Source organism: Festucalex cinctus, chromosome 6, assembly GCF_051991245.1.
Source record: "Festucalex cinctus isolate MCC-2025b chromosome 6, RoL_Fcin_1.0, whole genome shotgun sequence".
NCBI lineage: Eukaryota > Metazoa > Chordata > Actinopteri > Syngnathiformes > Syngnathidae > Festucalex > Festucalex cinctus.
The window spans coordinates 17661226-17672532 of NC_135416.1; the positions used below are offsets into that span (position 1 = coordinate 17661226).

General features: G+C 38.6%; 1 protein-coding gene across 3 annotated transcripts; it reads right to left on the minus strand.

Annotated features, from left to right (window-relative positions):
- Positions 1 to 6290: 6290 nt before the first annotated feature.
- LOC144021306 (uncharacterized) lies at positions 6291 to 10538 on the minus strand. 3 transcript variants are annotated; one of them, XR_013284101.1, is made up of 4 exons: positions 10466 to 10538; positions 8954 to 9009; positions 8722 to 8805; positions 6291 to 7036 (listed from the first exon to the last, which is right to left on the minus strand). XR_013284101.1 is itself a non-coding variant. In XM_077525475.1 (4 exons), the coding sequence occupies exons 1-4, from the start codon at positions 9029 to 9031 to the stop codon at positions 6879 to 6881; spliced, it is 522 nt and encodes a 173-aa protein (XP_077381601.1). In that variant the 5' UTR covers positions 9032 to 9051; the 3' UTR covers positions 6291 to 6878. The 3 variants fall into 3 exon arrangements, 1 of the variants encoding a protein (XP_077381601.1); XM_077525475.1 differs by lacking the exon at positions 10466 to 10538 and adding an exon at positions 7969 to 8170 and having other exon boundaries at positions 8954 to 9051; XR_013284100.1 differs by lacking the exon at positions 10466 to 10538 and having other exon boundaries at positions 6292 to 7036; positions 8954 to 9051.
- Between the last annotated feature and the right edge of the window lie 769 nt (positions 10539 to 11307).

An 11307-nucleotide genomic window follows, 5' to 3' on the forward strand; every position in this document is an offset into this window, starting at 1 on the left:
TCGTTGCTCTAGCTCAAACGTGTCGGGCTTGGTTTTTATTTTTCTACGCTAGGGGGCGCTATAGAGCCGCGTTGTTATAACGACTTCATAATATCAAATTTTTCGCCGGACCTGAGGAGTGTGCAAAGTTTGGTGAGTTTTCGTGAATATTTAGGTACCCAAAATCGCGATTGTTTGCGGAGAATAAAGAAGAAGAAGAAGAAGAATAATAATAATAATAATAATAATAATAATAATAATAATAATAATTTTTACAAAAACAATAGGGACCTCGCAGCGGTCGCTGCTCGGGCCCTAATAATAATAAGAAGAATTCCTACAAAAACAATAGGGCCTCGCAGCGGCACCGCCGCCGCCGCTGCTCGGGCCCTAATAATAATAAGAATTCCTTCAGGAACAATAGGGACCTCGCAGCGGTCGCTGCTCGGGCCCTAAAAAGAAGAAGAATAATAAGAATTCCTTGAAAAACAATAGGGACCTCGCAGCGGTCGCTGCTCGGGCCCTAACTAGAGCTGCGAGCAGCTATAAAGGGCCCTCGCAACCCGGGCCACGTTGGGGTACTTGCACGTCGGGGTACTGGCACGTTGGGGTACTGTCAAATAGGACAAGGACCATCTAAAATGTTTTTGACAAGCCTTGTGTGTGCAAAGTTTAATCAAAACGCAAAATATGGTGTGCAATTCCCAAAATAAATTCAAAATGGTGGACTTCCTTTTAGGTTTAGCATACGGCTACAGAATACCTTTTGTAGGTCTTAAGCTAATAGGTATGCCTCCCAGTTTTCATAAATCTTGGTCAAGTCATCTTTAGTTGTGTATCGCTTGAATCATACAATTGGAAATGCTCCATAAAAATGCATAGAAGGCGCTATTGAGCACAACGTTGGGTTACTTGCACGTCAGGGTACTGGCACGTTGGGGTACTGTTACATGGAACAAGGACCATTTAATATGTTAGTTTTTTCCATGCCTTGTCTGTGCAAAGTTTAATGAAAAAGGCCAAAAATGATGTATAATTCCCAAAATAAAATCAAAATAGCGGACTTCCTCTTTGGTTTGGCAAATGGCTACATAATACTTTTTTGTAGGTCTAGCATAATCATACAATCGGAAATGCTTCATAAAAATGTCTAGAGGGCGCTATTTATTGCAAATTGCACAATAAATCTCTAAAAATTCATGTTCATGACAAGTCTGATGTGTTTGCAAAGTTTCATGAGTTTTCATGTGTATAAAAAAAAAAAAAAAAGCAGCACTTGACAACTGTTACATGGAACAAGGACCATTTAAAATGTTAGTTTTTTCCATGCCTTGTCTGTGCAAAGTTTAATGAAAAAGGCCAAAAATGATGTATAATTCCCAAAATAAAATCAAAATAGCGGACTTCCTCTTTGGTTTGGCAAATGGCTACATAATACTTTTTTGTAGGTCTAGCATAATCATACAATCGGAAATGCTTCATAAAAATGTCTAGGGGTGCTATTTATTGCAAATTGCACAATAAATCTCTGAAAATTCATGTTCATGACAAGTCTGATGTGTTTGCAAAGTTTCATGAGTTTTCATGTGTATAAAAAAAAAAAAAAGCAGCACTTGACAAACAATGCATTGCTATGGCAACAGCGTGTTACAAAATAAAAAACTTTCGATTACTTTGCATCTTAAACATCTTAAGATGAAACACACCAAGTTTGAAGACAGTCGGATAAATTTTGTAGGAGGGGTTCGTTAAAATATGACCCCTGAAAAAGGCCACAAAAAATGGCAACAAATCCCATCATAAATCAAAATGGCAGACTTCCTGTTTGGTTTAGCACATGGTTCCAAGAGACTTTTTTGTACATCATGGGCTCTTATGTATGCCTGCAAATTATCATAGCGCTAGGTGAAACGTACAACCGGGAATGCTTCGTTAAAGAGGAGTTTTTTAGCTCAAAATGTGATGCCCGGCCCCTGGGGGACTTCCTGTTAGGTTAAGCACATGGCACCAAGAGACTTTTTTGTACATCCTGGACTGTTACATATGTCTACAATTTTTCGTCGCTCTAGCTGCTTCGTACAACTGGGAATGCTTCATTAATAAGATTTTTTTTCCTTTGCAAAAAGTGCATGCCACGACAACAGCGTGTGACGAAATAAAAAACTTTCAATAACTTTTCATTTTCAACATCTTAAGATGAATCACACCAAGTTTGAAGATGATTGGATAAACTCTGTAGGAGGAGTTTGTTAAAATATGACCCCTATGAAATAGCCAAAAAAAATGGCAACACATTCCAAAGTAAATCAAAATGGCGGACGTCCTGTTAGGTTTAGCATATGGTTCAAAAAGAGTTTTTTGTACCTCGAGGGCTGTTATATACCTCTACAAATTTTGGTAACTCTAGGTGAAACGTACAGCCGGGTATGCTTTGTTAAAGAGGAGTTTTTTTTAGCTCAAAATGTGATGCCCGGCCCCTGGGGGACTTCCTGTTGGGTTTAGCACAGGGCACCAGGAGACTTTTTTTGTACATCTTGGGCTGTTACATATGTCTACAAATTTTCGTAGCTCTAGCTGCTTCGTACAACTGGCAATGCTTCTTTAAGGATATTTTTTTTCCTTTGCAAACAGTGCATGCCATGACAACAGCGTGCGACGAAATACAAAGCTTTCAATAACTTTTCATCTTCAACATCTTAAGATGAATCACACCAAGTTTGAAGATGATCGGATAAACACTGTAGGAGGAGTTCGTTAAAATAAGACTCCAATGAAATGGCCAAAAAAATGGCAACACGTTCCAAAATAAATCAAAATGGTGGACTTCCTGTTAGGTTTAGCATATGGTTCAAAAAGAGTTTTTTGTAGGTCATAGCCTGTTACATATGTGTACCAATTTTCGTAGCTCTAGATTAAACGTACAACCGGCAATGCCTCGTGAAGTAAGAATTTTTAAACTCTAAATTTGATGCGCCGCCGCCGTCATATAGTATATCAAAAACTTTTCATTTTTCACAATGATGTTGTCCCAGGTGTTGAGATGGTACATCCCAAGTTTGAAGTCAATCGGGTTAACCGTGTAGGAGAAGCGGGCAAAAGTATGACCCCTGTAAATGTGCAAAAATTGGCAAAAATTGGACATTTAAATACTCATACCTCACTTTCTGTCTATTTTAGGGTACACACTTCAAAGAGGTTTTTGTTCATTGGGATGTGCTACAGGTGCCACACAATTTTCATAGCCGTCGGACAATCGTAGCGGGACAGGGATCCGTTTAACCTATGTAGGGGGCGCTAAGGAGCCATTTTTCTGTTATCATGTATGGCGACTTTAAAATATCAAATTTTTCGCCAGGCCTGATGTGCGTGTAAAGTTTGGTGAGTTTTCGGTCACGTTTAGTGTCTCAAAAATGCGATTGTTTGCGGAGAAGAATAATAATAAGAATAACTAGAGCTGCGAGCAGCTATAAAGGGCCCTCGCAGCCCGGGCCACGTTATGGTCCTTGCACGTTGGGGTACTTGGACGTTAGGGTACTGGCACGTTGGGGTACTGGCATATTGGAAGCAAAATTTCTTTGAAAATGGCATAATAAACGTTTACATGTAGAATATTTTTTTTGCCAGTGTGTGTCAAGCTCAACGGGTTTTGGTGATTGTTAAGACCTGCAAAAATCAGCGTCCTTTTTTTATTTTTAGGCAATGAGTTGCCCTGATTTGTATTTTTTGTAAAAGTGTATATAGACATCATCGCTCGTTGTACTCATTGCACAATGTTACTTTTATTGTCCAAAGGGGCAATCAAAAATGAATAAAACAAAATGGAAACGTACATACGTTTGGATCGGTGTGAAGCCAGTGAACAATTTGAGTGGTGGAAACTAAAAGAATATTCATAAATGACTTAGTCATCACACTTAGAATGAGTTTACATTTTTTGTACAAAATACCGTATGTGTTTTTTTGTTTTTTTATATAAGCCTCAAGGGCTAGGTGGCGCTGTATTTATAACTGAATGTTGTCATCGAGATACCTTCAGGCCTTGATTATAAGCATACATGTCAAGTGTGGGATTTTTTTTGGAGCATGTACCGTGGAGTTATTAAGCATATCCTTCATTCACGATATTGCTTTTAATGTCCACAGAGGCTATCAAAAATAAATAAAAATATATATATGTTTGGATAAGTCTGATGCCAGTGAACATTTTGAGTGGTGGAAACTAAAAGCATATTCATAAATGACTTAGTTATCACACTTAGAATGAGTTTACATTTTTTGTACAAAATACCGTATGTGTTTTTTTTTATTTTTTTTTATATACATTATGCCTCAAGGGCTAGGTGGCGCTGTATTTATAACTGAATGTTGTCATAGAGATAACTTCAGGCCTTGACGATAAACATACATGTCAAGTTTGGGATTTTTTGGAGCATGTACCGGGGAGTTATCAAGCATATCCTTTTTCATTGCGAAACACAAATTTTGATGCCACGCCCTCATCATATAGTATTTCGAAAAGTCAAGATTTTCCCCCCTGTCGTTGGCTCAGGTCTTGACATTGTCCAGGTCAAGTCTTAACTCAGTCGGATGAAACGTGGAGAAGAAGTGGGCAAAAGTATGCCCCCTGTAAATGTGCAAAAATCATCAAAAATGGGACATTCAAAAATTCGTAGTTCACTTCCTGTTCATTTTAGCATATGGGTCCAAGAGACTTTTATGTAGGTCTTGGGCTCCCTCATACACCTAAAATTTTTCGTAGATCTTGCTTAAACGTACAACCGGGGCTGCTTCATTAAAATTTTCTAGGGGGCGCTATTGAGTCATTTTTGTAAAAATAGCACAATCAACATTAAAATATTGCTCATTTTACCAGGCCAGATGTGTGTGCAAAGTTTCATGTGTTTCTGTGCCGGTTTAGGCCCTCAAAATTGGTGTTGTTTTCTTGGCGAACAGCGCTTAGCCACGCCCACAGCGATTCGCGAAAACTCACAAACTTCGTATTGTGACATCATGAAGACCGAAACCCTCATCTGAGCAAATATGAGGTAGGTGCAGTTAATGTGGTTGGAGAAAAACATTGAAGAAAAATCGTAAGAAAAAAATTTGCCACTAGGTGGCGCTATCAGTAAGATGAAATATAAGTTCGTAGATGTCTTAAGGGCTGGACTCTCATCAAATGTGTGAAATTTTGAGAAGATAGGATCATCTCGGTCAAGTTAATGCAGCTTTTATTGTCACGAAAAATCTTTAGACTTTGCGGCACCGTAGCGGCCACGCCCTTTGGCGAAAAGTTACAATATTCAGTGTGGGGCATGATCAACATCTTAAGGCTTGTCTGACCAATTTTCAACTGGATCCCTTCAAAGAGCTTGGCACAGTAGCTAAAAACGTAAAGTATGACATTTATTGTCACCACTAGGTGGCGCTATATATATAACAGAATTGTATCATATAGATGTTTTCAGGCCGTGACTATTAAGTTGCATGAGAAGTTTGAGATTTTTTGGAGCTTGTTCATGGGAGTTATTCAGCATTTTGTCTTTCTGGACAAATTAAATTTTAAAGGCAATATTTGATGCCCCGCCCCCGTCATATAGTATTCCAAAAAGTTCAGATATTTTGCCCAGTTGTTGTCTTGGGCCTTGAGATGATACATGGCAAGTTTGAAGCCAACTGGCTGAAAAATATTTGCAAAGGCGGAAAAAGTATGACCACAGTGTATGTGCCAAAATGGGCCAAAATTGGACATTCAAAAATTCATAGCTCACTTCCTGTACATTTTAGGAAATGGCTTCCACTGACTTTTTTGTGCGTCTCGGGGTGCTACACGTGCCTGGCAATTTTCGTAGCACTAGGTCAAACGGGCCGGGATTGGTTTTTATTTTTCTACGCTAGGGGGCGCTATAGAGTCGCATTGTTATGGCAACTACATAATATCAAATTTTTCGCCGGGCCCGAAGAGACTGCAAAGTTTGGTGAGTTTTCGTAAATGTTTAGGCCCTCAAAAATGCAATCGTTTACGGAGAAGAAGAAGAAGAATAATTCTTACAAAAACAAGAGGGACCTTGCAGCGGTCGCTGCTCGGGCCCTAATAATAAGAAGAATTCCTACAAAAACAATAGGGCCTCGCAGCGGCACCGCCGCCGCCGCTGCTCGGGCCCTAATAACTAGAGCTGCGAGCAGCTATAAAGGGCCCTCGCAACCCGGGCCACGTTGGGGTATATGCAAGTCGGGGGACTTGCACGTTGGGGTACTGTTAAATAGACAAGGACCATGGAAAATAGAAATGCATTTGCCGTGCCTTGTGTGTAAAAAGGTGCAGTAAAAGGCCAAAAATGATGCACAATTCCCAAAATAAATTCAAAAGTGTGGACTTTCTGATGTGTGTGCAAAGTTTCATGAAAAGTCGCTCGTTTGATATTCAAAACCAGCATCTGTTTATTTGAAAACATTGCATGGCACAGAGATGGTGTGTGATCAAATAAAAAGCTTTTTGATGACTCTTAATGTGGTGTCGCTGTGCAACACATATGTATTCATGACATAGTGAAGTATTGTGACAGTTTTGTAGGGTCCAGCAAACAGTAAATGTGTGACAGTTATTCAAGAAAAAATGTAGCTTTGAAGCAGGCTAACCAATGACATCATCTAAAGGGGAAAAAAGCACATGAGCAAGCATAGGTATAAGTTGAGGAGAAAAAGAGATGAAAGAAGTGCGAGAGATGGAACAGGAGAGGAATGCAGCTGTTTATGTATAGCTGTTGTAACAGGACAGATTAAATAACACTTTAACCTGGGGTTAACAGCGCCCTAGGACAGATAAACTCTTTAGTGTAAAAGTTTTCTGGGACAGATGAATCCCTTGGGGTCAAAGAGTTTGGGTTAGCACATAGTCTGTCTTAGGATAATGTAACCTCCATGGATGAATTAGTCCTAGGACGCTTTGACCTGCGGGCTAAAACTTCAGGGGGGTTAACCTGTCCTGTTATATTGTGATCATCGTCTTCGTGCATGTCCTCAGTGGCTTCTTCTGTCTGTGTGGCAGCATTTGATACATCTGTAGAACAAAAAAGAATGAAGAATCATGTTAGATCTGTGAAGTTTGGTTGTCTTAGGTGTAGTTTACAGAACAGTCGTGTGCATATTTTTAGCATGGTAGTGTCTTAATACAAATGCATATTATGTAATGCACTGTATATGGATATTACAGACGTAATATTTGACGGTGATCTTATATTCATAGTTTTTGCCCGTTAATAAATAATATAGCTAGTAAGTAATAAGACACGCAAAAATGGTATAGTTGAATCCTCTGGGTCAAAAAGCAATGTTTTAGGATTGTGTGATGAAATGATGAATAAAAGTAAGGATACGACAGGTACATAAATGGTTATGTAAGTGTAAAATTTGGCATGGTGTGTCCAGATACATGCAGGATAAGTATAAAATATTATGGTGTGTGATTGATTTTTTCTTAGTAAAAATTAGTATTGTAAAGGTCAAGTCACAGTATGTCCAAAATTTGTTTTAAAAAAAATCTATGGTATAGAAACATCATAATCAGGGGCAAAGACATAAACATAATAATAGTAATTAATAATGATAGAATTTAAATACAATCTTTTCCATGAATATGTCAGTTATTTTGAGAAGATACAGAAAAAAAAGAACTTTGAAGTGTCTATCAGTGGATGAAAGAGGGCAAGATCACAGCATAGCTACATGATATCAGTCACATTTGAAAGTAATCAAGTGTAGTATGTATTCACATTATATACATTGAGAAATTGCGGCTCAATAATCAGTCAGTGTTTTAGTTAACAGTCCAATGTTACCTTCAAGATATTCCTAACAGAAAAAAAGGAACGTGCATTAACAAAAAAATGTAAAAATGTCCATTGTCAAACATGTCATTCATTATACACAATGTGTAGGATGGGGATGCTTGCTGTGTTAGTGTTTGTGTGTCTTCCATGTCATATAGCTTACCATCACGGACAAATGCATCACATGCATCCTTTATATCCAATGCAGTCTGGAGTTCTTTCACAAGCTTGGTTTTGAAGTCTATCTGTTTTTCAAGTGCTCGATTGACTCGAGTCACATGGACTAGTTGGTTCATTTGGGAATGAAGATCAAGGCTGCGCTGGTATAAGTCATTGCGACTGGAAGCATGATCAATGCATGCATACTGTAATGACAAAGCATTCAATGAAAATCAGTCATGTTAGATTCCATGATTCTAAATAGCAGAGGTAACGTGTTGGTGCAAAACGTTGTGGTCGTGTTGCATGTTACTCAATGGCTGTGTGTGTCAAAACGAGTTTATTTGAAAGAATATACAAATATATACACACGGACATATATATTTATACAGTATAACAGTACCGCATGTATTGGTTTTAAGGAAAGAGTTGAAAAGCAGTATTCAGAAAAAAGCATAAGACGCACAAAGTACCATTTCACTACATGTAATAAGTTGTCAAGTAGACATGTGAATTAAGTGGTTAAGATAGTGGCTACTGTGCAAGTAAGCTTCAATTGTCTCTAAAAGGTTAGCATATGTGTTCTACATGATATCAATGGCTAGACGTGCTCGTGGAGAAACATTACAAACAGAAAAACACACTAAAGGTGCCTTTAACAAACCTGTTAATAAATGAGAACTTAATACATATATGTATGGCATACTGTATATGATTGAGAAAGTTGTCCTGTTTAGTTTATGTATTGTATACTTACGGAAAAAAGTTGGCAATCTTTGCGTATGGAGATGATTAGAGGGTCTTTATCAAAAGAGAATTTGCTTGGTGATTTGTTCATGTTCTGTAGAAAAGCAAAGGAGTAGAAATAAATACAGTATCATACTTCATAAACATACAAGAAATTTGTAGCTGTATTAACCATTGTTGGTATTTGAAGTGATAATTTAGGAATAGAAGTGTAGTGATTGCAGAATTTATAGAGTGCTTACCTTGTATGACTTTGTAGATGGAAATGTCTTTTGTTGAAAGAGCTCTTTGTTGTCTACTATATATGCAAGGACAAGCATAAGTAGGTGTGGTTATGAAGTTCTTGACCATTGAAATAAAGCAGTGGTATCAAATGTATGGATGGTTTGGCTCAGGCCTGCAAAGGGGTTTAATGTGGCACAAGAGATAATCTTGTAAGGTACAAAAAATAATAATAATATAATAGGTATGCCTCTGAGTTTTCACAAATCTAGGTCAAGTCAAGTCATCTTTAGTTATTTCGCGCTTGAATCATCCAATCGGAAATGCTCCATAAAAAATGTATAGAGGGTGCGATTTATTGCAAATTGCACAAGAAATCTCTAAAAATTCATGTTAATGACAAGTCTGATGTGTGTGCAAAGTTTCACGAGTTTTCACACATGTATAGATAAAAAAAAACAAAGCAGCACTTTACTTGGCAACCAATGCATCGCTATAGCAGCAGCGTGCGACAAAATAAAAAACTTTCGATAAATTTGCATCTTAAACATCTTAAGATGAAACACACCAAGTTTGAACACGGTCGGATGAATTTTGTAGGAGGAGTTAAAATATGACCCCTAAAAAAGGCCACAAAAAAAGGCTACAAATCCCATCATAAATCAAAATGGCGGACTTCCTGTTTGGTTTAGCACATGGTTCCAAGAGACTTTTTTGTACATCGTGGGCTCTTATGTATGCCTCTAAATTATCATAGCGCTAGGTGAAACGTACAACCGGGAATGCTTCGTTAAAGAGGAGTAATTAGCTCAAAATGTGATGCCCGGCCCCTACGGGACTTCCTGTTGGGTTTAGCACATGGCACCAAGAGACTTTTTTGTACATCGTGGGCTGTTACATTTGTCTCCAAATTTTCGTAGCTCTAGCTGCTTCGTACAACTGGGAATGCTTCATTAAGAAGTAATTTTTTCCTTTGCAAACTGTGCATGCCACGGCAACAGCGTGCGACAAAATAAAAAGCTTTCAATAACTTTTCATCTTCAACATCTTAAGATGAATCACACCAAGTTTGGAGATGATCGGATAAACTCTGTAGGAGGAGTTCGTTAAAATAAGACCCTTATGAAATGGCCCAAAAAATGGCAACACGTTCCAAAGTAAATCAAAATGGCGGACTTCCTGTTCGGTTTAGCATATGGTTCAAAAAGAGTTTTTTGTACCTTGAGGGCTGTTACATATGTCTTCAAATATTGGTAACTCTAGGTGAAATGTACAGCCGGGAATGCTTCATTAAGTTAGAATTTTGAAACACAAAATTTGATGCCTCGCCTCTGGCGGACTTCCTGTTAGGTTTAGCATATGGCACCAACAGGCTTTTTTGTAGATCATAGTCTGTTACATATGTGGACCAATTTTCGTAGCTCTAGATTAAACGTACCACCGGCAATGCTTCGTTAAGTAAGAATTTTGAAACTGTAAATTTGATGCCCCGCCACCGTCATATAGTATGTCAAAAACTTTAGATTTTTTACCATGATGTTGTCCCAGGTGTTGAGATGGTACAGCCCAAGTTTGAAGTCAATCGGGTTAACCGTGTAGGAGAAGCGGGCAAAAGTATGACCCCTGTAAATGTGCAAAAATGGGCCAAAATTGGACATTCAAATACTCATACCTCACTTCCTGTCTATTTTAGGGTACACATATCAAAGAGGTTTTTGTTCATCTGGATGTGCTACAGGTGCCACACAATTTTCGTAGCCATAGGACAATCGTAGCGGGACAGGGATCCGTTAAACCTATGTAGGTGGCGCTACAGAGCCATTTTTCTGTTATCATGTATGGCGACTTTAAAATATCAAATTTTTCGCCAGGCCTGATGTGCGTGTAAAGTTTGGTGAGTTTTCGTTCACGTTTAGTGTCTCAAAAATGCGATTGTTTGCGGAGAAGAAAAAGAAGAAGAACTAGAGCTGCGAGCAGCTATAAAGGGCCCTCGCAACCCGGGCCAAGTTGGGGTACTTGCACGTCGGGGTACTGGCACGTTGGGGTACTGTCAAATAGGACAAGACCATCTAAAATGTTTTTGACAAGCCTTGTGTGTGCAAAGTATAATCAAAACGCAAAATATGGTGTGCAATTCCCAAAATAAATTCAAAATGGTGGACTTCCTTTTAGGTTTAGCATACGGCTACAGAATACCTTTTGTAGGTCTTAAGCTAATAGGTATGCCTCCCAGTTTTCATAAATCTTGGTCAAGTCATCTTTAGTTGTGTATCGCTTGAATCATACAATTGGAAATGCTCCATAAAAATGCATAGAGGGCGCTATTGAGCACAACGTTGGGTTACTTGCACGTCAGGGTACTGGCACGTTGGGG

Coding starts and splice junctions, on each gene's coding strand:
- LOC144021306 (XM_077525475.1), bottom strand. CDS start 9,031: ATGCTTGTCCTTGCATATATAGTAGACAACAAAGAGCTCTTTCAACAA. Junction 8,806..8,953: donor CATCTACAAAGTCATACAAG/GTAAGCACTCTA, acceptor GCTTTTCTACAG/AACATGAACAAATCACCAAG. Junction 7,037..7,968: donor TGATGCATTTGTCCGTGATG/GTAAGCTATATG, acceptor TTTGTTCTACAG/ATGTATCAAATGCTGCCACA.